General features: G+C 42.1%; 2 protein-coding genes across 3 annotated transcripts in view; one reads left to right on the top strand and one right to left on the bottom strand.

Annotated features, from left to right (window-relative positions):
* Window positions 1–18,882, bottom strand: part of HERC3 (HECT and RLD domain containing E3 ubiquitin protein ligase 3) — a 118,560-nt gene extending 99,678 nt beyond the window's left edge. For both annotated transcript variants that reach the window (XM_032400800.1, XM_032400801.1), the window contains exons 1-3: window positions 18,757–18,882; window positions 16,283–16,344; window positions 6,015–6,282 (exon numbers count right to left, since the gene is read on the bottom strand). In XM_032400800.1, the coding sequence (XP_032256691.1) occupies window positions 6,015–6,240 (226 nt within the window). In that variant the 5' untranslated portion in view covers window positions 6,241–6,282; window positions 16,283–16,344; window positions 18,757–18,882. The remainder of the gene's footprint in view (window positions 1–6,014; window positions 6,283–16,282; window positions 16,345–18,756) is intronic.
* Window positions 18,883–26,627: 7,745 nt separating this feature from the next.
* On the top strand, window positions 26,628–27,089 carry LOC116628345 (histone deacetylase complex subunit SAP18-like). The gene has a single exon (XM_032398634.1). It carries the CDS (start codon window positions 26,640–26,642, stop codon window positions 27,087–27,089), a length of 450 nt encoding a protein of 149 aa, XP_032254525.1. The 5' UTR covers window positions 26,628–26,639.
* Window positions 27,090–27,538: the final 449 nt, after the last annotated feature.

The following is a 27,538-nucleotide window of genomic DNA, read 5'->3' as shown; positions in this document are numbered from 1 at the left end:
ATCCCAGCGTCCTGGGATGGAGCCCCCCATCAGCCTCCCTGCTCAGTGGGGAGCCTGCTTCTCCCTCTGCCTGCCCCTCCCCCTGCTTGTGCTCTCTCAAGCGCTCTCTCTGTCAAATAATAAAATTTTTTAAATCTTTAAAAAAAATTAAAGAAATAAAGAATATGCGCTCATTAATAAGTACATATTTTCTAAAACTTTCAAGTATCTTTAAAGAAAATAGGCTGAGTACAGACAGGAAAAAGTAACTTTTGATGACCCACCCCAGCAAATAAAATTATTAAATGACACTGCTCCTGAGCTCCAGGCATCTGAACTAGAAAGCTGTCCACGCAGCTAAACAGAAGTCACCACATCCCATAGGGTTTGATTACTCCCACCGTCGTCATCATCATCAGAAAGGGTTGTGCAGCCTCCCAGACCACCTGCCAGCCCTAATGAGGAAGGGAGGGGGCTTCTAACAGTGCAATATTGAGATCTGAACATTTCCTGTGGCACCTTCTGCCTTTTATATCAGGGTTATGCCCATAGAAACATGTACTTCAGTAATAGGAAGTCATTACAGGATGTCTTCCATTTCCTTTCAGCTCAGCTAGTTTGCTTTCGGCAAAAGCTGATTAACGTGAGAGAGTTACCTCGTCCTTCAGATGCCCGAAAGGAACTTGGTAAGCTAGCTGAAAGTGTTACTTCTACCAGGGTTAGCAGCAACCACAGCTCTGGGAATTGACGCTTTTGAGATATTCCGCTTTTGAGATATTCCGCTTTATAAACCCCATTTATCAAACAGCGGGAGAGCTGTTACATATGGTGATGGGCATTATGGAAATGCTTAGGTTGAATACAAAATGTGAATGTGAATTGGATTAAATTACCTGCAAGAAAGAGAGAAACTAACTCGGGAGGAAGTAAAAGGAACCAATCATAGATATGAATCAAACAGGGTTGCACAGAAATGTTAGAGTCTGCTTTAAATGGTTACCCTTGAGGTTTCCAATGAAAAGGTTTCCCGGAATGTCAATGCAGATTTTTAAAAATTTAACATAGTCGGGGCACCTGGGTGGCTCAGTCGTTAAGCATCTGCCTTCGGCTCAGGTCATGATCCCAGGGTCCTGGGATCGAGTCCCATGTCGGGCTCCCTGCTCGGCGGGAAGCCTGCTTCTCCCTCTCCCACTCCCCCTGCTTGTGTTCCTGCTCTCGCTCTCTCTCTCTCTGTCAAATAAATAAATAAAATCTTAAAAAAAAAACTTTAAAAAAATAAAAAATAAAAATAAAAATTTAACATAGTGAAGTTAGATTAAATAATTGCACCTACCACAGTTCTTTGTCTACTCAAAATAGAAAGGTCAGAAGAGGTTTACATAAATTCAGACATCCCTAATAACACAAGGATTAGCTGGTGCTAAAATCCCAATATGAAGAATCAGAGTATGCATGGGGAGAGGAGACCTGTGGGTTTGGCTGAAGAATACAGTGCTGACAATGTGGCTGGGTGGGAATAAGAGAAGCAGAGTAAACTAAGGTAAAATCCTTGAATTTTTTTTTCTAAGGGCAACCAGTTTCTATTTTAGTTTAACAAAATATTTCAAAGATGTGCTTAATGTTCAGTTACAGTTTAGTCACTTATTTAAAAAATCATAATTTGGGAAAAAACTCGTGTTTTGCTTGCTTTATTAAAAAAGAAAAAAAAAATTAAATTTAAAAATTTAAAAAGGAGGGGAGGACACCTGGGTGGCTCAGTTGGTTAAGCGACTGCTCAGGTCGTGATCCTGGAGTCCCAGGATCGAGCCCTGCATCGGGCTCCCTGCTCGGCACAGAGTCTGCTTCTCCCTCTCACCCTCCTCCCTCTTGTGCTGTCTCTCATTCTCTCTCTCTCAAATAAATAAATAAAATCTTAAAAAAATAATAAAAAATAAAATTCTTTAAAAAAAAAAAAAGGAGGGGAGGCACACAAGTCTTCCTATAATGTAGTTCTGTAACTCTATGTCTTCAGAAATTATGAGATGAATTCATGGGCAAAAACATGCGGAAATTAGTTTAATAATCCTACAATTTTTTCACCACTGAAACTATCCCTGATTTTTGGAGAGGTAAGGTTGATAATCACAATGTGATGGGGAGAATGAAGGAGAGAAAAGTCATATGGGAGACGAATATACAAAACAGTTATAATCCAACTGTTTTTTGTTTTTTTTTTTAAAGCTGGACATTGAGTTTAGATGGGACTTTGATATTCTGCCCATAAAAAATGCTTCTGGGAATCACAGGGCTCTTTGCCTTTGGCCAAAGCACAAATGAATGAGTCACAGAGATACACAACCTAGAACCCCAGGCTGCCCAACACACTGGGAAAATATCGGACCTTCATTAGCAGGAGTTTCAGTATTTGATGTGTCCTTGAAATGCCCTCTCTCCATCACACACAGAGACACACACGAAGCTGGTCACATAAGAGCAGTACTAAGAAGTAAGAGAAATGCACAGTAGCCGCAGGAACAGCAAAAGCAATAGGTAACTATTAGATGCTCTCAAGGAGAAAAAAAAGAAACCCTTTAAAATCATTGTGGAGTGCTTTATACCACTGCTATGTCACAGGTATAGGATTCCTCCTAAAAAAAAATGAATTTGTGTCCCTTGCAACCATGCCAATTAGAGACAATGTGTATAAACTGATCAACTGGCAGGACAGACTCAAGGTGCATGTTCTGACAGAAGAGTCTCATCCCACCATCCCGGTGCATCCCCTACCCCATCTTCCTCCACCTTTCCTTCCCCTCACTCTTTAATCCTTCACACTACAAAGTCCTCTGGTCTGGGCAATGGTGTGGACTTGAAATCACAAACCCGCCCACTGCCCCCAGAAGCATCCTGAGAAAGTGCTCTTCTATCAAGTTCCCTCCCCAAACAGCACAGGGGTTTCTCAGGGCCAGCACAGGCTACCTGAAACAGGGTCTGTCTGTCACTGACTTCCCCACCTCTGCCTAGCAGCTCTCCAGGTCACAGTCCTCAAAAAACATATGGAGAAAACAAGCTCATTCTCTTTTTCCCAGTCATTAAAAATAAACCCAAATGGTCCCCAATTTAGAACACACCTACCAATGAAAAAAGTTAAAAGAGAGGGAGGTGCCCACCCACATAATCTTTCCATTCAAAGAGGCACTATTTCACAGCTGCTATGGAGTTTAAAATTAACAGACAAGCTTAACCAACAACAGAAGTTTCTGGAAACTACTGTAATTTACACTAGGGCCTTGCTTATTACAAATTTAGATTACAAGCATGGGCTGGATTCTGTGGCTGAATCCAAAAGCCTTCTTGATGCACCTCTAGCTCCAGTCTCTTGCAGTCACTCAGCCTTGCCTACAGGGAGCGGCTGCAGGCTGAGGCGTCGGCCTGACCCAGTGTGCAGGCTGAAGCAGTGACTGCTCCTGCTCACTCACTCCCAGAGCCCACAGACCACCCACCACTAGCTCCATGGAGCTGTCAGGAGGTTCCACTGGAACAACGTCACATTGCACTGAGGTGCATTCACCAGGGGGCCTCCCACAGGTCTTTGCGATGGTTGGACTGCAAGCATTTTGTTTCCTTTCTCACCTGCCACCCCAGGTTGAATCCTCTCACCCCAGGTTCTAAGACAAAGGTGGGTGAGGGGGCGGGCAGGCTGCCACAGAGGGCAGAGTCACAGAGCAGACAGACAGGAGGACGGGAGCAGGGCAGCCTTCACAGGCCACAGGTAGCTTTGCTGAGTCGTCTTTACCATTCGAATCTACTGCATCAGGAGCTACACCACCACAGGAAGTCTCCTTTTACAGGAAAGGGAACTGAGCTCAGAAATAGAGACGGGTAACGCCTACACCTGGTTTGTCTGACTCCAGAGTTCACCCTAACTGTATTGTCTCTGCAGTCCTGGAAAGATCTCCTCCTGGTCCCCAAAATCCTCCCTTCAAAGGCTGGCCAGGGTAAGGACAAATCCTTCACGGATCATTGGTATGAAGAGGGCCTTAAATGTCTCTAAGTCCTGGCTGAACATACACATTCCCATAGGAAGGAGCGAGCTGTTGGACTGTGACTCGCCATTAATCTCTCTCTAGGCATTAGTGGTAGATACTGGCTCTCACTTGAGGAAACAGAGCAAGAAGAGGAGTCTCATGTAAGATACAAGTGAGTTTTAATAGAAGGAAGGGAAAGAAGACCTTGGTTTTTTACTCTTTTCCAAAAAGAAAACCATTTTTAGAAATCAAAAACGTTCCTGCATATTATACTTTTATGTTAATTGGTAAAACACATAATGGGTAGGGTTTACTAACTCAATTATGAATTGGTAGCACATTTATTGAAATTTTATTTTAATGAATAACAGAATCTACTAACATTTGAAAACCTGTAGGATCAGGTGCATTGTACATATAAAGGTGTACGAACATATGGCTCATGCTACAAACTCCTTCCTTGAAATCCCAAGAGTCCAGGGCCCACATGTTAGGAAAGCCCTGACAGAACACTGGGATTTGCTCCAGGTGAGCAGGCTTGATGGGATGTCTTAGGGAGGGCTCCAATGAGGGAACCCAGGGCAAACAATGGGGAAGGAGCCCACGAATCATACTTCACATACTTCATAATTTTGCTTAAGACCAGCCCTATGGCCCTTTATCCAATGGTCAAATTATTAATTTATAAATTCATACTGACATTTGGGCAGGTGAACTATGGAACACAGCCACTTGCTATGGGAGGGAATAAATATGAGAAATGAGGGAGACAGTGTGTCATGGTAAAAATTTAGCTCATCCTGATGCCAAACTGACCTTCCTAGATAAACACGAAAGAGTAAAATTATCTAGAAAAAAAACTGAAAAAATTTAGCTCATCCTGATGCCAAACTGACCCTCCTAGATAAACATGAAAGAGTAAAATTATCTAGAAAAAAAAACAGCAAGGCTGTTCTTTAATGAAGCTTCCGTATCTTCACTTGATTTGGATTGAATAAAAGATAATAAGTAACAAGCAAAATGACACCTGCCCATGTTAGTGTGAAAAACACAACATGGTCACAACTAAAGACCCTACCTTATCATTTCTCACCAAAAGGAGACCCATTTAAACATCATCACTACTACTTCCAAAATCCAAGACTGAGAAAGTACCTCATAGATTCATTCATGCTACATATATACTCAAGGTCAAACTCACACAGAAAAAGTGGGAAGAAAATAAATTGAAATCAGTGGACTTTAAATATGTACAGCCCCTTTCACCCTCCATCACCAGTCTTGCCACACTATTCAACATTCCCTGAACAAGGATTGCACCTTGATAGCCATGCCTTTAAAACAAAACAAAACAAAACAAACCACAGGGTACACTCAGGTGTGTGCAATAAGCTGAGTGTTCCCGCCACATGCATACACACACACAGACACACACACTTGCCGAAGTCCTACTATGCTTCTTACTTGACCCCCAAAGGCAGAATGGATCCTGCTCCCCAGCTCCCTCCAGCATATTCTTCAACTTACTTCACACATCCTTCCACGGGGGATCCCTGGAGCCACATCATCACTAACTCCCATTCAACTATCTCTTCACACGAGCACAGTGCTTAGCCCAAAATGCTAAACAAAAGCATGTTGCCAAAATTGATGAATGAACACGCAATTAGGAGGAAAAATGAGGTGAAAATGCTTCTGATATTGACTGTGTGAGGGTTACAAATCCACAAATGATCATAATGTCTTAGCATTCAATTACCAGAGAAAAATCTAACTCTGAACTCGTCAACCTCCCCCCCCACCCTGGCCAGTGATATTACATATGTTATCTAATAAGATGAAAAAGGAAAAGTCTGGTTTTCTGACAAAAAGATCTGACTTGAACACAAAAGTTCCAAACAGTAAGAGATCCCTGCACCAGATCAGAGCCCCTCGAAAGATAAACACTCAGTGAGGTAATCTTCAACCCGCTCTCCCCCTTCCCTCGGCCTTTCTCACCAATCATGGAGGCGAACTAGGTGTGCTTACCTGGCTTATTTCCTTCCCTCTCGTGGCCCAGCTGCCCCTTGGTGTTCAAACCGCAGGTGTAAACTTCCCCATCCTCCAGCAGGAACACGGAGTGGTTTCCTCCACAGGCCACTTCCTTGACGCTTCTATCGGATATGAATCCACACACCTGTGGCTCAGCCACAATCCCTTGCAGGTTGGTGCTGATCCCAGGTTGGCCCAGAGACCAATATCCCCAACATAACATTGTTCTGATCCTTCAGGGAGTCATGTAGCCTAGAATAGAGTTCTGTTAAAAAAAGAGGTCAGAGAAAATAACTTTTAAGTAATAAATATAATCAATTTTAAAAAGAACACTCCCCTTAATATTCTCCAGATACCTTGCATCTCAAAATAATACATATTAATATCGTTGAAAATATTTATAGTAATGATGCTATTTTTGTGTTTCAGTAGGAGTTTAAAAAAACATTTCTAAACAAATTTTGTTTGTATAAATGAATAGTGAACACAAACAGAATGTGACTTTTAGATCGCTGATAAGGAACTCCGAGCACAGGAGACTCGCTAAAACAATCTTTGCAAACCATTATGGCAATAACAGTCTGGAAATTACCGTCCTAATTTCATCTTGTCCTTTCCCCTTGCCCCTTTTGAGTTTTTTGCTTATTTCATGTTATAAAATTTTTTGAACTAATTAACTCCTTTAGGTAACCTATTGTTAGCTTGGACAGTAATAATTCACCACTTGAAACAAAACATAATAATAATAATAATAATAATAATAATAAAATGAAAAAAAGAAAAATGGGGAAAAAATGTTATCTTCTCTGCCATTTCTTCTTACACATCCTTCTGGCTCAGAGTCAAGCTTCACTTCCTACCTAAAAGCCCCTAGGGATCATTCCAGCCACAGTCAGCCTGCATCCCTCTGACACATCTACTATAGTGTCTTGATTGGAGACTTTCTCTGTGGTTTGTTGTTTTGTTTTTTTTTTTTGCTTTTTTTTTTTAAAACTTAACTCCTCAGCCAGAGCCTAACTCCCTTAAATAGGGAACACAGTATAACATACCTCTCTGACTTAACAGCTACTCAATCAACTTTTGACTGATCCTTGCTGACTCCAACCCAAAGTTTCACCACCTTTTAGAAATTTATGCTTCCCTTTCATACAAACAAAAACAAAATCTCATCGCGTTCTACCAGTTCACACTCACTAGGATGGCTATAATCAAAAAGGACAGATAATAACAAATGTTGGTGAGGATGTGGAGAAACTGGAGCCTTCTACATTCCTGGGGGGAACATAAAAATGTGCAGGTCCTTTGGAAAAATATTCTGGCACTTCATCAAAAGGCTAAAAATATAGCTACCATATGATCTGGCAATTTTACCTCGAGGTATATATATATCCAAGAGATTTGCAAATATATGTCCACACAAAACCATGTACACAAGCTCCTGGATGGCTCAGTCGGTAAAGCGTCTGACTTTGGCTCAGGTCATGATCTCAGGTTCTTGAGATGGAGCCTCATGTCAGGCTCCCTGCTCAGCAAGGAGTCTGCTTGTCCCTCTGCCCCTCCCCACGCCTCATACTCATGTGCATGCATGCTCTTTCTTGCTCTCTCTCAAATCTTAAAATAAAAACACACACAAAAAAACTTGTACACAAATGTTCATAGCAGCATTACTCATAACACCAAAATGCAGAAATAAACCCAAATACCTATCAATTGATGAATGGATAAACAAAATGGGGTACTTCCATACCACAGAATATTATTTCACTACCTATGGTAATGTTATCTGACTTATTCTTTGAACTCTTAAGGCTTTCAGGAAAGGCATGGAAACCCAAAATAAAATATAAAACTGAATCTCAAGATGCTTTCTTAACCAAAAAGTTCTGTTTCTTCCCAAGATTTGTATTCCTTGTCTAGACTCTAGAACTAAAAGGACATTAAGCTTAGCTGTTATTCTTTGAGTTAATTACAAAGGGAGGCAAGATAAAACACAAACTGGGGCAGGGGGTAAGATAATACATTTTAAAAGACCAGAAAAATCACATAATCTTTTCATAATTTAACTTTCCCAACTAACTTCTTTCATCATTTTTAATGTTTCGTGAATTCGTCTTATCTCACCTACCAATAATTACATAAGCAGCATCATAGAGCTTACTATGCAACAGTCACTGTGTTAATAAGCATTTTACATCATTATTTCATCTTCACAAAAACCTTGTGCCATAAATACTATTTTTAGCTTCATTTTCTGATAAAGCAAGCCTCAGAGAGACGAGAAGCATGCCCAAGGTCACACAGCTTGAAGGCGTCAGAACCAGGCTACGAATCTAGGCCTGATACCAATGTCCACAGTCTTATCCACTGGGCTACACTGCCTCCCAAGCAGGTCACCTACAGGAGCAAGAACACAAAAATTACTTGCAGAATGACTAACTGTAGTCAGGATACAATACAGTATGCCCTGCAAAGTTGAAAATAAAGTTGCCCTCTGAGAGTGAAACTAGTCAGAATTAAGAGATAATGGCTGAGATTAGGCAGCTGTAGCATTAAGCCATCCCCTTAACCAGCCAAGTACAAACACTACATCTAAAAATATGACATCAAGAAACCACAATTGTATGTCTGCAAAAAGATCTATAAACAATGCTCACAGCAGCTTTATTCATACTAAACAAAAATGGCAACAACCCAAATGTCCATCAACAGGAAGCTGGATAAACAGACTGCAGTATATTCATACAAGGAAGCCCCTGTATGTTCCTTGTATGAATATACAGGGCGAGGGGGCATGGCTGAAACCCACTTAACGTAAAAGCAAGCTGCAACTCAATGTGACGCAATCCTTCTGAATGATAAAGGTTTAAAAAAAATTCCTCAAGGGTGTTATCAACTGCTTTTTTTAAATCCATGTCCCAAAGTCCCTCTTCATCTAGTAACAAATTCGCTGCTCTCTTGTACAAGGGTAAGCATGACCCTGGCTAAGCCAATCAAAGAACACCCCTCCAGGGGCGCCTGGTGACTCAGTCAGTTAAGCTTCTGCCTTCAGCTCAGGTCATGATCCCAGAGTCCTGGGACTGAGCCCCGCATCGGGCTCCTGCATCGGGCTCCCTGCTCCGAGGGAAGCCTGCTTCTCCCTCCCCCTCTGCTGCTCCCCCTGCTTGTTCATGTTCTCTCTCTCTGTCAAATAAATAAATAAATAAAATCTTAAAAAAAACAAAAAACAAAAAACCACCCCCAAAGCCATCACATGACCCCCCCACCAAGCCAGAGAAGGCCACCCCTAAGCCACAAGACATGACCACAGCAAACCAATCAGAGAACGCCCCCTAAGCCATTTTGACTGGTTCAGGGATAGGTTCACACTCCCAAGGGAGCCAGAGTCCTTCCCCATGAAGCTCACTGGAGCTCTAAAGGAAGACTGCCTTTTGCCTCTGAAGGATAACTGAGGCTGCTGCGAGCTCTGTTCCCTGCCACACGAGGATACCTGTAAGACATTATTACCCTCCTAGCCACAGAGTTTCAAAGACAAGAGACAGAACCAGTCCCAATAATGTTGCTTAGCGGGGGATACCCTCTTGTCTGGTGCCAGAACCACCACCTTCACTCTTCCCGACTGCAGCTGTTCTTCATTATTTGTGGGCTCCATGCATGTGAATTTACCTACTCACTCACATGTATTTGCACCCCAAGAGCGATACTTGGAGCATCTCTGCAGTCCTTCTCGGATAGGGGCAGAGAAGTGAAAAATCTGAGTCACCCTACGCACACGTTCCCAGCCGAAGTCAAACAAGAGGATGCTCTGCCCTCTCGTTTCAACTCTCATACTGTAAAGAAGTGGTCTTTCTGCCATCTATTTAGTGCCAGACTTTTCAGATTTTTACAGTTTTTGTTGGTGATTTTGCTATTTAAAATGCCACCAAGCACAGCGCTGATGCTGCCTAGTGTTCCTAAGTACAAGAAGGCTGTGCTGTGCCTCGCCAAGAAAATACATGGGTTAGACGAGCTTCACTCGCGCATGAGGTATAGTGCTGTCGGCTGTGAGTTCAATGTTAATGAATCAATCATGGGATAGATCTAAGGAAAGGAAGAAGGAATTTGCTGATCTACACGTGTGGTGGCTGTGGAAAGTGCTAAAGTAACATCTACAGTGCATAATGAAGCTACAGAAAGACGGAAAAGTAGCTGAATCTGTGGATCCAGGAGATGACTGTAGTGTGTGGTGGACGGCATTGCTGGGAGGCTGAAAGCCAAAGAAGTACACCGTCGCATTACTGAGGATCAGAAAAATGTTAAAAACCCTCTTAGCTAGAGTTCTGTCATAAAGAAATATTGTATACAATTAATCACTTGTAAAAAATACATATTAAACTGGGCATCTAAACAGAAATACGCATAAAACACACACAAAACAAGGTCATATACGGATTGGCTGAGCAGAGGCTCTCAGCAGGAACCTAACTAACCCTGTATTTCTAGAAGAGCAGTAGCTCAGTATTCACTAATTCAGTGTTCGCAGTGGCTTTGTAGAACACAACTACTACGAAAAATCAACTGTATACAGTCTGAATCTCCCTTTTGTGTTTATTTAAGATTGTTCAAATTGGATTTCTGTCACTTGAAATTTTAAAAAAAGTCCTGACTGATAATATTAATAATTACATTATTAATAATAACAGCAGGTAAGACATAATTTGAGCTTACTCTGAGCCTGGCACTTTTTCCATGTGCTTCACAGATATTAACTCATTTCATCTTCTATGAGGTAGGTGCTGCTATTATCATGTCTAACCTATAAATGAAAAAAAAGTGGAACCAGAAAGAAAGGATAAAGGAAAAGAAAAAGATAATAAAACAGAGAATGAAGGGACTTGACTAAATCACACAACTAGGCAATGGCAGAGTTAGGATTTAAGCCCAGAGTCTGTGCTCATGACCATTATGCCATCTAATAAGGAACCTAGAAAATAAGGAACCAGCCAAAGGGTCAGAACTTCCCAATGTCTCCAGCACCGTCCAGAGAGAAAGGGCACCATTACCAGTGAACCCATGTGAAATGCTAAGTAATCACTGCCCAATAGTGGAGGTGGGTAGATCAGACTCCATAACATTAGTCATTAAATTCACCCAGCCACTTGCCATACTTAGATTCCATAATTAACAAGCACCTTAAATAACTTGGTTTCTAAGGCAGCTTCTACTATGGGGAAAGAACACCGTGACCAGCTGACCCAAATGTCCCAGCCTTCTTGGCATTTCTACTTCTCATTATTAATTTAGCATCCTGGATGTATTAGCTTCTTGTAAGTTTTTTTAGCATGAGTTAGTCTTTGAGAGTCAGCTGAACTCTGGGTGCTTTGGCCAACTGCAAGCCTGAGTAAGCAGCCTGATGTATGGCCTCATCCTGATTTTACTACCATTCATTTCAAAAAAGACAAATAGAACTATTGTTCAAGAAAACTTCAAAAATCCTTCCCACCTGAGTTATAGTAATGGAATTTTCAAGTAGTCAAATAACAACTACTTACTAGGAGAAGTAACGAAGGAGGAACCACAAATAAAATGTATTCCCATGAATGGATTAAAAACCCTAATTAGAAGTGTGATCTAGGTCATCAGGATGCTCTGCCAAAACTATAGCAGGAGGCACTAAAATCATCTAGCTTTCAGGAGAGAAGTTCAGCGCAGTGCAGAGAAGCAGCCATTAATACAGCTTTCACTTAAAAGTACACCCTAGAAGAACCCCCAAATCTAGCAGCGACCGGCATCTGTGAATTTAAGGTCTAGCTTCAGAACTGTTCTTCATCACTTGGCATTTTGCTCTCCCAGGTCCTCCCACCCCTTTTTCCTCACCCACTGTCTCTCCCTTGCTCCTAGAGGAGTGGAATATTCTCCTTCCTTTCAGAACACACAATTATGAACAGTGCTGCAGAAGGATACAGGACTGCACTCTGGCTCAGCACCTACGCCAGCCACTGCAGTCCCAGCCCCTCCTTTTCCTGCCTGACTGCCCCATCACAAAGCGAAAGGAAGGAAGATGTTCTGTTCCCTCCATGTCACACCTGGTACTTTTCCCAGCCCTTCTCCTCATCTATTTTGGTAAAAGATTCAGGATAATGTCAGCAGGGTTTAAAGGTCGAAAGGACTAAAGTTCAAGCCTGAATTAACCACACGCTAGCTGTGAAATCTTGGGGAAGGTATTAGCCACTGTTTCCTGTTTCTAAAATGGGGAGAAGGGTGCTTAGCACGATGCCCAACACACAGTACTAACTGACCAATAAATGTCAACTGCTCTATCACTGTTACTCCCTAGTCCTAGTGTTCTTCCCCGAGACCCTCAGCAAACAGGACAGCCCCCAAAAGAGGCTGGGGGTGTGACTCCTTTCTTCCTCCCCATGGTTAGCGTTAGCTACGTTCCGCCAAGTCTGTGCCACAGCAAAGCAGCCCTACCACCATCTGTCATAACTTTCATGAAGGGGATTCGAGGTTGCTAGGACAAAGTTTTCTGCATGTCTTTTCTTTCAAATTCTGGGTGGGGGGCGCGGGTAGATAAAACTCTTTTTATCAGTCCTAGTAAGCTGAATGCTAAAAGATAAGCTGCAATTCCTAAACTTTGTCTCATTAATCAGACCATGCACACAGCAGCCTAACGACTGATTCTTATTCTTTGTCTGAAAGCCACTGGAACCTAAATAACACTCGGGCAGGACTTCTAATCTCATTCATAATAGGGATAAGCGTCCTTTCAAATAAGCTTAGAAGCCATTACCTGCATGGTGTATGGGGAGAAGGGGGATCTTTTTCAACAGTAGGAAAAGGCAATGCACAAGGCTTCAGAGCTCTGCAGGCCCTCCCCAAATCAAAGCTTGAAATAAATCTGGAGCCGAAATTCAAATGCAGAATTAATTCCAGTAACAAAAAAGATTCATTCTGATGACATGCTTTATTGTTAAAAAGGTTACTTACCAGACAGAAATGGCAGAGAAAGCAAAGAGAAGTTTTCAATCCTGAGACTCTGCTCCTTGCCGCTTTCTCTCTCTCCTTCACTTCAGCTGGACTTTGGTTCTCTGATTCTTTTAGAAAGCACAGGAACCATTTCTAGCCCTCCCCAGAAGGGACCATTACAGATGGTACCTTCTTCACTACCTGGTGCTGGGCCCTGTGAAGCTAGAAGAATGATCTCTCTGCTGTCTGTGTAAACTCTGGGCTGCCTTCAAAAGACACTTGACCAGCCTTACAAGAACTGAAAAGTCTGACAGTGCCAAGTCAAAAATATGAAGCAACCAGGACTCTTACACAAAGCTGGTGGGAGTGTAAATTGACATAACCGCTTTGGAAAACAAGTTGGCATTATCTAGTGAAGGTGAAGATGTGAAGAGCCCACAGCATGGCAGTTTCACTCCTACCCATATGAACAACGAAATCCAACTTACCAAGCACCTACGGGGCTCCTGCGCCATGCTGAGAACTAGAGATACAAAGAGGAGTGAAAGCTGGAAACGGAGCTTTCTCCAAAGATGGAAATGTTACATACCTACACTGTCCAGTATGGTAGCCACTAGCCACACAAGGCTCCTGAACACCTGAAATGTGGCTAATGCAACTGAGGGACTGAAATGACTTTTAATTTTAATCCAAGTCATATATGGCTAGTGGCTACCTTATTCTACAATGAAGCAAGAACCCCCCGGACATGTACCTTAAGATATATGCACAAGAATGTCTGAAATGTAGTGTTTGAGATCGGTAAAACAAAGACAACCCAAATGTCCATCAATAAGGAAATGGATAAATTGTGGCACAGCAGTCAAAAATAAATGCACTCTATAAGCACCAATGAAGCTAAACCTTGAAAGCAATGTTGAGGGGAAAAATTTTACAGAAGAATTTAGAGAATGATGAATTTTTACAAAGTCCGAACACAAGTATAACAAGTATTTGTAGATAAAAACATTAGTGGTGGCAAAGCCATGAAGAAAAGAAAAAAAAAAATTGATAAATACAAAATACAAGGTAATGATTATGGAACCAAGAGAGTTGGAGGGTACAGTGTGGAAGGAGCAAAATGAGAGCTTCGATAGCATGGCTAATGTTCTACTTCTGTCCTTTTATTGTTGCCTCTTAGCGCATATATTACATACATTGTCTTATGGCTACAATTACTTCACAATAAAAGAAACGGAAAAGTACTACTGAGGTAGTGTTGCTGCTTCTTGCATCTCACCCACCAATTTCCACCTGTACACAGGCTGGGAGCTTCTCCATGGCGGGGATAGGTTTCACTCATCTCTGGGTCTCTAGTTCTCAGCAAAGTGCAAGAGCCCAGCGCTGCTTGCTAAGTGCCCTCGTGACCTGAACCCAAATCCGGGAAAAGCAGCACTCCCACAACTTCAGTTTGTTAACAGTTTTGTTTTCCAGGTAATACTAGAGAAACATTCCCTATGCAGTAACAAAAAAATAATACTGTATTTCCTCCATTCTAAAATGCACCCTCCTTCGGGGCGCCTGGGTGGCTCAGTTGGTTAAGCGGCTGCCTTCGGCTCAGGTCATGATCCTGGAATCCCGGGATCGAGTCCCACATCAGGCTCCCTGCTCAGCAGGGAGTCTGCTTCTCCCTCTGACCCTCCTCCCTCTCATGCTCTCTGTCTCTCATTGTCTCTCTCGCAAATAAATAAAATCTTTAAAAAAAAAATAATAATAATAATAATAATAAAATAAAATGCACCCTCCTTCACCACGTTTTAGCAGATCTGAAAGTAGAATGCCTTCTACAATTGAAGCTGTCAGTAAAGGGTGGTGTTTCTCAATAGCACCAGCATGCTAGAATTCAGGAATGAAAGCTCTGTGAAGGAAGGACTGAGCCTCTTTTGTTCATTTCCCAATCCTTAGAGAAGTGTCTGCCACACAGTAGGGGCTCAATAGTTGCTACATAAAGAAAAATAGTTACTATTACTGCAAGCCTACTCTGTGTCTGAGTCTTGCTAAAAACTTCACACAGATTATTTAGTTTGCCCTTTACAATAACTTCAAGGCTTAGCAAGGTTAAGTGCCCAAGACACTACATGTAAATAAGTAGTTGAGGGACGCCTGGGTGGCTCAGTCGGTTAAGTGGCTGCCTTCGGCCCAGGTCATGATCCCAGGGTCCTGGGATCGAGTCCCACATCAGGCTCCTTGCTCAGCAGGGAACCTGCTTCTCCCTCTCTCTCCCTCTGCTTGTGCTCTCTCTGTCAAATAAATAAAATCTTTAAAAAAAAAAAAGTAGTTGAAATAGAAACTTAGTAAATGGCAAAGGCAGGATTCAAATCTCCTCTAGACTCCAGAGTCCATGCTCTTAAACATGACACGATACCATCTCACAAACAAAATGAAGCCAAGTTCCACCCTTTCACCAATTTTGAAAATAAATGTTTAAAGAAAACTGCCTACAGTTAGTGAGCTTATATTAGCTGAATCACCGGCCATGTTTATAGGCAAACAGAACCTATGTTAGCCAGAGACGGGGGAGAGGTGAGTGAAACAATCTCATAGATAGCCAGACTTTCCTCCATATCCACCCTGACTTACAATATTAATCCAGTTACTGGTTCACACAGAGAAACACATGCCCCTGACACCAGTAAGTACTATTTCCAAATGCAGTCAATGTCTAAAGACAACAGAATTATATCATCAAAGGGATTATCTTATTAAAAAGACCTTAAAAGTCTATTTGATCCAACCTCTAGGCAAGAAACTTATATTCCTAACCTCATTTTAATGGCAGCTGAAGCCTTCCGAGGCCAAGTAACTTCGGTCCTCTGAGAAGTAAGTGGTTGAAGCAGAGACCAGAAACTAGGTCTCCTACTTCCTGGGCTCACCTTGTTCTCTTCACTACATCACAGCAAAGGGAAGTCATTAAGGATTTGTTAAGGTCCCTATCTAGGCAGCTATACTAACATGAGTCCTTTACATAGTTTATCTTGTTTAATCCTCTTGTCGATTCTGTGAGTTAGATATTATCTCCATGTACAAGATGAGGAAACTGGGGGCGCCTGAGTGGCTCAGTCGGTTGAGCGTCTGCCTTCAGCTCAGGTCATGATCCCAGGGTCCTGGGATCGAGTTCCGCATCGGGCTCCCTGTTCGGCGGGGAGTCTGCTTCTCCCTCTCCTCCCCACCTGTGCTCTCTCACTATCTCTGTCTCTCTCTTTCAAATAAATAAATAAAATCTTAGGAGAAAAAAAAAAACAAGATGAGGAAACTGGATTCAGAGAAATTAGGTAACTCACCACAGGTCACACCCTTGGCATTTGGACTAGAAGCCAGAATGGTTTTCCCTCACCTTGAAGACCTGCAAGTTAAAGAAATCATAATTAACATTAGCACGGTGCTACAAAGTGCTTTCATGTTATTGAAAAGAAAATGAGAAGTAAACTTCTGAAAATAAGAACATCTTTATATTATGCAAGCTTAAATATTCCCCAATAACTGCACCTTAAGACTGGAGTTTGGTTAAATACCAGTAAGCTAATCTCTAACCAACTACAAAGATGTCACCTCTAAAGGTGAACTTGAGACACAGGTAGCACCTTAAAAAATTACTGGTATTTGTAGTAAATATAAAGGAAAAATAAAATTATTTTTAAATCTCCCATTTAGGTTAAAAAGAGAAAATTTTGAAAAATAATTCAATTTTGTCTATTTTCCTCCATTTTTTTCCATGTACCACACACAGTATAGCTTATTTTGCCACAACTGTTTTTGAAGACTTTCTCTTTCATTCCTGTCATCACCACATCCTCTTTCAGGCAAAACAAGATGAGACTATCTGAGAGGCACCTTAAGTCTCTCAAAAGAAAAAAGTCCTCCATAATTTTAATGTATTATCATCATAACTTTATTTCTATCTTTTATGTAGGAAATCCCGTTCAATTTGGAGAATATTACTTTTATTTCTGAAACTGCAGCAAAACTATCTTATATCTTCAGGAGTGCAACTCTCATCTTTTTAAAATTCTTTTTAATTCTTATGCAAATCTTAAGAAATTTAAATTTGTTACTCAGAAAGAAATGCTATAACCAACGACTCCCCACACCATTTGGAACATTTTAGAATCTGTTTCTTTTTTCAAAAATAAAAACCCAACTACATACATAACAAGTAAAACTGTATGCTAATCGATGGTTTCTTTTTTACATACCAAAGGAGGAGTTTTGCCAAAGAGGCGGTGAGCCTTCCTCCTTGATTCCTGCATAGTTTCTCCAGAAGGTTCCTAGCCTTAGTGGGGTCAGACAATAATGTGTAATTCATCTATTTTGCTTTAGAAGGAGGTTAAATATATTACTCCCCTTTTCTGACTTATAATGTCATTCCCCTGCCCCCAGGGTAAAATAAAGTACAAGAAGAGAGAGAGCTTCACAGTAATCTGCCTACTAAAACAAGACATCTCTCTCCAGAGTCACTGCATTTAAAAAGGCTGCCAATCCTCATTTTATTTCACTTTTCTTTCTTCTCAGTCTGGAGTTAAAAATCAGTTCACTTGATGTTATCAAATCATCAAAAGAAAGGTTCTAGAAATAGCTTCCTATTTGTGGAAGGAGCCAGAAGACATACAAAAATGGAAGAGAGCTCTCGAATCGTCTTTGCTAAAGCATTCCGTGTGTAACGAATGCAAGCAAAATCCTGAAAGGCTTGCCTAGCTATGAATTCAAGGTACTTCCTAATGGGGCTGATTTAAAAGCTAAAGAACAATGTAACCAGAAAACAGGCAAAAACCGTGATAGACCAAAAGCAAAGTTCAAATACACATTGCCCAGGGCCCGCGGTGCATACCCAGAATCACTGCACAGTTGCTTCAGGTGCTGCTCACCGCGCTCCCTGGCTCATCTGTTTCAGGTTACACATGCTCTTCTCTGTCAGTTGTCCCGGTTTGCCCACTCCACACGTTTACAAGTGACTCAAAGTGCCACCTGCCCCCGAACGTCCCAGCTCCTGACACCCCCGCGCCCGTCCACGCACTTACGTGTCCGCACACACACACGCACACACACGTGTCCACACACACCCTCGCCCCGGCTCCGCCCCGCAGGCGGACTGGGGCGAGGCGAGCCCGGCACAGCCTCCGCGGGGTGGGTGGTGCCGGGCGCCGCGGCCCCACCGGCGCTGTCAGCTCAGACGCCGAGCCCCGCGTCCTCACTGCAAACTCCTCGCGGCCGCCGGGGTTCCCCCAAAATGCGGAGGCCTCGCCGGTTCCCATTACGCGGGGAAAGGTCCGCGTTCCTCCCCGCGAGGGTGTCACCGGAGCCCCGGAATTCAAATAGGGACAGGCGAGGAGGAAGGGGAGGATCCTCTTTTTGACTTTCTGCGTCGCAATTCCTCCTGGTCTGCACGCAGCCGAGTTGGGGTGGGGGAGCGCTCCCATTTTTAAGGCTGCTTCCGGCCTTTCCGGGCGCTGGGGCTGTTTTGGTCAGAGGGCAAGCCCCGAGAACGCCAGGGAGGCGCGCGCGAAGCCGAAGGGCACCTAGCGCGCCCGGCCCCGGCGCAGCTCCGCCGCCTGCCTCCCGCGCCCCGCAGGCGCTGCAGCCACCGCGCCCCGACCTCCCCGCGCGCCGGGCTCCAGGTCGTCGCGGGGAGCGCCCTGCAACCGCAGCTGCCCCTCCGAAAGCCGCGCGCTGACAGCCGTGCCCCGCGGAACGCGGCGGTCGCGCGGCTGCAGCGCCGCGGTGCCTTCTTCCCTGGAACCCCGGCCCGCGACCCGCGTACCTTGGCGGCCGCCGAACCGCCGCTCGGGATTCCAACTGTGACAGCCCCTCTGGCCCGGCTCGGGGTTTCTCCGTTTTCGGCGTCACAATAATAAGGAAGTTTCCCCGCAAGCCTGCGGGCGGCGGAATGTGCTGGGCGAATGACTTCCCACCCGGCCAATGGGCGCCCTTCTGGGGCGGATTGGCACCAATGGCGGCCGTGGCGGAGGCGGGGCGGCGAGGTCCGCGGGCGGGAGGCGGGGAGAGGCCCAGGCCCGGGAGAGAGGCGGGGGCAGCCCGAGGTGACAGGACCCGCGGGCCCGGCGAGGGGACAGCGGCGCGGGCGTGTGTCGGCCAGGAACCGGCTGCTGGACACAGGGCATTCGCGCCGGAATAGGATTGCTTTTCACTGACGGGGAAGCGAGCGGGACTGATCAGCGGTCGGTTTTTCAGGTTCTGGGTTCTGGATCTTAGTATTTATGCAGAGGTGACCAAAAGCCTTGAGCATGGGAGGAAAATCTAGAGGGTGACAACTGAGGGTGAGTTAGTAAGCGTTTTATTCCGCAGTGGAGGAGTCTTCTGTTTCATACCTCTTCGGAAGACTGGAGGAAGCGCGGAGCCGTAACGCGGGGCCGCGCGGTGGGAGAGAGGCGGGAAGGAAGTCGGGTGCAGAGGCCCGCACTGCCTGGGCCCTCCTGGAGAGTTGGGGGTCGAAGAGGAGAGCGGTGCTGCAGAAGCAAGGAGGGCTTGGGAGACTGGAGAGTGGGGGCTGGGAGAGCATGAAAAGAAGTCACTGAGTAGATGACTTAAATCTTATCATCTGAAAGACACCATGTGGCTTCTTCAATGGATAAAGAAGTTTGTCTTCCCCTACTTTCCATGGCGCTGAATCTCAGAGCTTTCTTCTCCTCCCCAAGGTCACAGTGCTTTCAGAGTTCCCTTGGTCCGTGTCCTTTTGAAGAAAATATTCTCATAGAGATGACTTCATGTATCTGTTGTCCCCCCACTCTCCCCTTAAATTTGAAGCACAGAAGCAGAACACACTGGGAAAGTACCACTCTAACCCAAAAGAATGGCTTTCCTAGTGGATGAATTTCTGTAACCTGTTATTTGAACTGGAGAGGTCCTTTGAGGCCAGATTCTTCACAAGGACGTTCAAATCAGGTCAAGTCTGCAATTACCTGTTCTGGAACTCTGATAGATTGACCAAGCCAAAAAAAAAAAAAGTTTTGAGGGGTGGTATATTCCGGGGATGGGTCAATGTTGGCTGACCTATGAACTCTCAGTGAAATAAAGCAAGTTGTCAAATGCTCCTGGGACAAGAAAGATAAGAAAAGCAAAATCTCCAATTATCAGGTAGCTAAGGTCATCTAAGAAAATCTCAGCCTTTGAAGTTTGAATCACACTGGACACCTTTAGAAACACTGGGGACAAGATTAACAAGATTCCCTTATGCTGTTTCACAGAAGTCTAGATATCTCACAAAGACATAATCCTAATCTAGAGATGGTATCACAAAAAGGAGCTGGGGGAATAGCCAGAGAGGAGTCATGGTAGGAAGGGAGGTTCCTCATGGTTGAGAAGGAGAGAGCGAGATTCTATTTTCATGTGCCAAATATGAGGTTTGTAATCAGTCAGCATTTAGGTCAATATATTTGCCTCATGGCTTAAGTGTTTTCATATGAAATTTCATCTTGAGAGAAAAGTTGGTTATCAAAGACTCAAGCCTGGAGGTGGGATATAAGTATGTCTAAATTACAAACTGAGGTGCTGTAAGCTTCCTTACCAAATAAACATCCAGAACCCTAGGAACTTATTTATATGTAGAACAATCAGTGAAGATACTCAAAGTACTTCATTTTATTTTCTTAATTGAACCAACATAAAATGCCAATTTCCTTAGCAAGCATGTCCTTCTCCATTTACCAAAATGCTTTGAATGGCCTCAGCACCAACAATAATCTTTTTTTTTTTTTTAAAGATTTATTTATTTGACAGAGAGAGACACAGCGAGAGAGGGAACACAAGCAGGGGGAGTGGGAGAGGGAGAAGCAGGCTTCCCGCTGAGCAGGGAGCCCGATGCAGGGCTCGATCCCAGGACCCTGGGATCGTGACCTGAGCCGAAGGCAGACGCTTAACGACTGAGCCATCCAGGTGCCCCACCAACAATAATCTTAATAACAGATATTTAAACTGGTTTGAGAGGCCATGGTTTACTTTTTCTTGGAATTTCTATAGCCCCATCCATTTCTTTCTGACTTCCCATATGTTCCCTAACAAATATACTGTATATTGAGCATCTACTGTAATACCAGCCCCTGTGGATATCTTGGTGAGCAAAACGGCACAGTCCCTGTTGCCTTCAAAGGGGAGGCAAACATTGACCAAATAAATATACCAAGGAGTACATAGTTGCTAACCAAGATAAATGTTATGAAAGAAAACATTCATGTTAAAAATAAAAGATTTAACCTAAAAAACAACTGTAAGCAAAACTGACGTCCAGTTAATGCTATGCACACTGATGTATTTAGGAGGAAGTATACTGATAATCTGTAACTTATTTTGAAATGTACATTTTAAAAGATGGATTGAAGGATGGATAGAGAGATAGATAGCTGGATATACATGTAACAAATCCAGTATCCCAAGATGTTAATTATAGACTCTACATGGTAGGTAGAGATGGGTGTTCATTGTACATTACTTCCAATTTCTCTGTATGTTTAAAAAATTTACATTAAAAGATACTGGAAAACAAAAAATCAATGAGATGTGATAAATTATAACTGTAACCTTTGACAGGCAGAAGGGATCATGTGGTCCAGCTCTAGCACTGGACAGATGAGGAATCCCCAGTGACCAGGGGATGATACCCAGTGCTACTACGCTTCCACCTGAACAGATACCCATTTGCCCCATTTTTAACAGCTCACTTTTTGAAATGCATGTGCCTATTTTGAATTGAAAAAAATTCTCAGTACAGTAGGAATAGTGTTTAATGATGATTGTTTCCTGTGTTTAACTTACTTACCCGGCAGACAAACATGAACTTGGTAAACTTAGAGACAGATCAAACTTGTGGGGAAAAAACAGGTTGGCCACAACATTCTGTCTTTCAGGTATACTTTTGAAGAATTAAGTGTCTTCACCTCTGGGAAAGGAAAGCACTGATTATTTGACAGGCAATATGTGCACACCCTATAAAGCTACATAATGACAAAGGTTTTTCTTGGTCCCCCACCTCCCAAAATACTCATTTTGTCCATGTAGTCAATATTCAAAGGAAAAATTGGTTGTAAAATATTTTTTACATGTTCTCACTGTTTTTTGTTGTTTAATATAGTTTAGCCAAGAAGCCTATATATACCTAGGCTAAATTATCTAAGCTTATTGAAAACTGTCCTATAACACACAGCATTGATTTATTAATGTGAAAAATAACTTGGAAGAAAAATATCATGGTAAATCAATATTGCCATCAATCAAATAATTATTATAATATTTAGTTAATGTCTTCTATATGTATTGCTGGATAAGAAGCATTATTCCTGACTACAAAGAGCCTACAGGCTTTATGACTATTCCTTTGTGTTTCTTTAAACTATTCATAGTTTAATTTTGCATTTTTTTAAATCCACCTTATCGTAAATATAAGAAATTCAGTAATATCATATAGGTTAATATTTATGTTAAAAAAAGATTGGATGGTTGAGCATTTCCTAAGAAAGCCTTTAGGGTGAGCTTTGGTTTGTCCCTAAAGGTGCATGCAATAAAGTCTTTAGGAAGTGACATCTTTCATGAAAATTTCTCTCTCTTTTTTTTAAGATTTTATTTATTTATTTGACAGAGAGAGACAGCGAGAGAGGGAACACAAGCAGGAGGAGTGGGAGAGGGAGAAGCAGGCTTCCCGCTGAGCAGGGAGCCAGATGTGGAGTTTGATGTGGGGTTTGATGTGGGGTTTGATGTGGGGCTTGATCCTAAGACCCTGGGATCATGACCTGAGCCGAAGGCAGACACTTAATGACTGAGCCACCCAGGCGCCCCTGAGAATTTCTCTTCTTACAAGGTCCCAAAACTTGTACCCTTGGAAGTGGCATCCAACCTACCACTAGGACTGCACTGACAAAACAAGTCCTTGGGGGTATACAGCAAAGAGCATGTCTATTGCTGTGTAGCTGCATAGTGTGCACAGATTTTAACTGCCAAAAATCAGGCAACTGTTTTACCCTTGTAGATGCAAAAAAGACCAAATTCTCCAGAAGTTCACTTGTGTCAAATCAAAATTGTCAAAATGAAAAACCCCCTTTTTTTGACGTTAAAGATTAAATCTGGGTCAAATTAAATTTAAGGAATTTTATTATATCCTAGAAAAGCTAAAGTGACCCTATGGAATTACAAAGGGGCATGCATAAAACAGTATTAGACAGCTTTATAACTTGGCCATAAATTCAGGAAACACGTGAATATACATAATAAATGGTTTCTTGTTTTACCGTTATGATACGTGGTATGTTCCATGATATTACCTGATATGGTAAGTGTGTTATCCCTTGTGGCGATGCATAGTTCGTGTTGCAGTGAGTGTGGTGTAGTAACACATTTTCCCTAATCCTAGCAGAAGCACATTCAATGTGTTGTCTGGGTTGACTTCTCTCATTTTTACTAAATAAACCATGGAGCGCCTGGGTGGCTCAGTCGGTTAAGTGTCTGCCTTCAGCTCAGGTGGTGATCCCAGAGTCCTCGGATGGAGCCCCACATTGGGCTCCCTGCTCAGCAGGGAGTCTGCTCCTCCCTCTCCCTCTGCACCTCACCCCAATTAGTGCTAGCTCGCTCTTTCTCTCTCAAGTAAATAAAATCTTTAAAAATAAATAAACCTATATCTTTAACATACTCCAGAAGAAGCAAGTAATCAGAGGGGGTTCTGTCTGTAAAGTTGGTATATAATATAACATAAAATAACAATATGAATCTGTAAAAAAATAAAATAGTATCCTGTTTCCAAACTTTATGGCTACCCTTTATATAAAGGGGAACTGATAACTGATATTTAACTTTCCATTGGTCTCTAGCATTTGTCTTCATCCTACATGTAGGTAAAAGTCCAGTGAAATCAGCCATTATACTCACTTTTAAATTGTTGACTAACAAATTGTTCTTACCTTACAGATATTTTAGATACTATAGTATCATCTTATAGATACTAAGGCTATTTCTGTTTCCCTCTTTCCGTTGGCTTTTGAAAGCCTGGAACAAAATGTATGTCCCATCTGTACAGAATCTTACTGCATACATTTTGAGAAGTAACCTCATTTCAAGATTCGTTTTAACTTTCCCATGACATTTTCCCATTGTACTCATTTTCTTACCTCCTTAAAGAAAACAAACTTGCTTTTCTCTTCACAAAGGTAGTAAATATTCACTACATAAGGTATGTAAAATACATATAGGAAAAAAGAAGAAAATAAAAATGATCAGTCCATTCACCACCTTTTTTTAGTTCTTAATATTTTGTCCTTTTCCCATGCATGTATATGCATTTCTAAAAGTGGCTCATTTTCTACATTTTACACAATGCTTTCTGAATTTAACAATATATTTAACATCTTCAATAGAATTAAATACTATTCTACAACATCATTTTAAGTTGTATGTAAATTACATTTACCTACAAAATGGATATACTGTAATTTAACAAATTTCTTATTGTGTATTCATTTCCCATTCTTTGCCATTAAGAACAATAGTGCAACATCGCTACACATAGTGAATATAACTAAATATTTGCCCTCACCTTTGATAATTTCCTTAAGATAAATTCCTAAGAGAATAAGTGCTAGGTCAGGCAGAATGCAGAGTCTTAAGGCTTTATAGTGTATTGCCAATATTCCCTAACAAAAGATGGTACCAGCTAAATACACACACAATGTCTAAGTAGCCCTTGTCCAACCCCCTTACCAATAATGGGGTTGTCTTGGTTTGGTTTTCACTTTATCATTTTTACTGTATTAATTTTATATTTTATGTCTTGACTAGAATATGTGGGATATAAACAATTAAAAATAAAACCAAAAAAATTCTAGTAAAATAAAAATCCATGTGGCACACATCTGAAAATCAGCTTAGGTAAGATGTTTCTAAACATTCATATCAAAAATTCCCTAAAGGCATAAAAATGTATGATTAGGGTTGTTGGTCCTTGCTGAAATTATTTGATGTCATGTGACTCCTCAATCTTCCCACACACCTGCCAAAAATAAAAGGTTCCAGGAAGGAAGTTCTGTACAAACTCAGACTGTTGTTAATCATATTCTTATTCACACACATGCACATACCAATAACAATCAGCTGATGGTTCACCAAGTTCCATAGCAAAATAAAAAGCAGACAAAGTGGGGCACATGGGTGGCTCAGTCAGTTAAGCAGTGGACTCTTGATTTCGGCTCAGGTCATGATCTCAGGGTTGTGAGATCCAGACTGAGCTCTCTGTCAGTCTCGTGCTGAGCATGGAGCCTGCTTAAGATTCTCTCTCTCTCCCTCTCCATCTGCCCCTCCACCCCAAAAAATAAATAAATCTTAAAAAAAAAAAAAAAGCAAAGTGTCAGAATTTATTTCATCCATCAATAGAATGATAGCCAGAGAAGGCATTTTATTGTGCACTTCTCAAAAAGAAAACGTAGTGTCATGACTTGTAATAATCCACTGTGGTCCAATCACCTTTGCCATCAATCATCTTATTATGTGTACCAGTGTGTCCCAGGCTTTATAGAAGAAAATGACCTTACTGACCAACCATCAGATAAGCATGTACTTCGAGTTCTTTTGTAGCCTTCAGGAGTGGATTTGTACTATTCCATCCAAGTTCTTGCCTGGTTTCCTTTTTGATTAACTGGATAAAATTTCAATGTAGATATATAGCTATCAGCCTAGAACCAGTTAGAACAATCTGCCCAGTACCTGGAATGAAACATGCACCCTGGGCCTTATTAACATTATGTTCTGATGGATTGTACTGATGTACCCATACTGAGGGTAAATGGTTTGGGAGGTGTAGTGAATTAAATAGTTTCCCCCCAAATCCACGTCTACCTGGCACTTCAGAATGTGAATTACTTGGAATAGGGTCTTTACAGATGTAATTAGTTTCATTAAAATGAGACCATGGGTCATAAAATGAGGATTAGGAACGTCCTAAATCCAATAACTGATGTCCTTATAAGAAGGCCATGTGAACACAGAGAGACACACAGGAAAAACACCATGTGAAAATAGAGATTGGAGTGACGGGTATCTACCAGCCAAGAAATGCCAAGTAACCACCAGAAGCCAGAAGAGAGGCATGGAGAGTAGATTCTCCTTCAGAGCCTCCTGAAGGCATCCAACTGCCAACACCTTGATTTTGGACTTCACCCTCCAGAATTGTGAGATAATACCTTTCTGTTGTTTTAAGCCACCCAGTTTGTCATACAAAGGTAAGTACATTACTACAAAAAGCATTTATAATAGGCTTTTATTGCAGTCTAGCTGTGATCTGTGACCCGGTTGACTGCCAGGACTGACTGACTGATCTGGCATCTTAGCCCAGAGTTCCCTTTCTCTGAGAGCTCCGTGTGTGTTCTTCCCAAAGTGTCAACTCAATCAAAAAGAATGACATTTCCAAACTGACAAAGTCTATTCTTAGTCAAGATATATGGGGAGTTACACTCCCTGGCTAGATCTTTCCAACAAGCATTGACATCCTTTTGCAAGTAAATGTAGGTTAGCCGAGTCCGTTTTACAAAGTATCTCTCTCCCCCTGCTATTTTATTATAGTATCAGTAAACCCAGAGTTCTCTATTAGTTTCATTCAGAAAACATATAAATTATGTAAGATTGCATGTATACAAGGCGGGCCGTAGGAGGAAGATGGTGGTGCAGTCGCGCGTTACCCAAGAGGAAATTAAGAAGGAGCCGGAGAAACCGATCGATCGGGAGAAAACGTGCCCGCAGCTACTGCGTGTTTTTATCACCAGTAAGGGCCGCCACCACCGAATGGACGAGTTTTCCCGCAGAAACGTACCGTCCAGCGAGCTGCAGATCTACACTTGGATGGATGCAACTTTGAAAGAATTGACTAGTTTAGTAAAAGAAGTCTACCCAGAAGCTAGAAAGAAGGGCACACACTTCAATTTTGCAATTGTTTTTACAGATCCTAAAAGGCCTGGCTATCGAGTAAAGGAGATTGGCAGCACCATGTCTGGGAGGAAGGGGACTGATGACTCCATGACCCTGCAGTCACAGAAGTTCAAAATAGGAGACTATCTGGACATAGCAGTCACACCTCCAAATCAGGCACCACCTCCTTCAGGCCCATGAGACCATATTAAATTTTATTTACTATTTCTTGAATTATTTTTCATTCAGTTATGTAAAATAAATTCTTTTTCTTCCCCTCATCATTGCCATTAAGCCTTTAAAGTCTAAACAAATTGTAATGCGTCTATCTAGGAATTAGATTTGACTGTGTTATGGTATGGATATTAATAGAAAGTCCATATGTTTCTGGTCCTTCTGTAAAATACGAAGAAAAGTGCTCTTAGCATCCTTTGTAAAATTGTATTGTTAAATATATGTGTGCAATCAAAAAAAAAAAAAAAAAGATTGCATGTATACAAGACTTGACCTTGAAATTCTAGTCACTTCAAAGACAAATCATATTTTCCTTGATCTTACAGCAGAACAGGTACCCTTTATGAATGAGTATAACGTAGAAGCTGGAAAATACTTAAATTTATTTTATTTATCCCACAAAGTAAGACTTTGGA

The sequence above is a fragment of the Phoca vitulina genome, unplaced genomic scaffold, assembly GCF_004348235.1.
Source record: "Phoca vitulina isolate PV1807 unplaced genomic scaffold, GSC_HSeal_1.0 scaffold3, whole genome shotgun sequence".
Taxonomy (NCBI): domain Eukaryota; kingdom Metazoa; phylum Chordata; class Mammalia; order Carnivora; family Phocidae; genus Phoca; species Phoca vitulina.
This window is presented reverse-complemented; position numbering and strand designations above follow the sequence as displayed.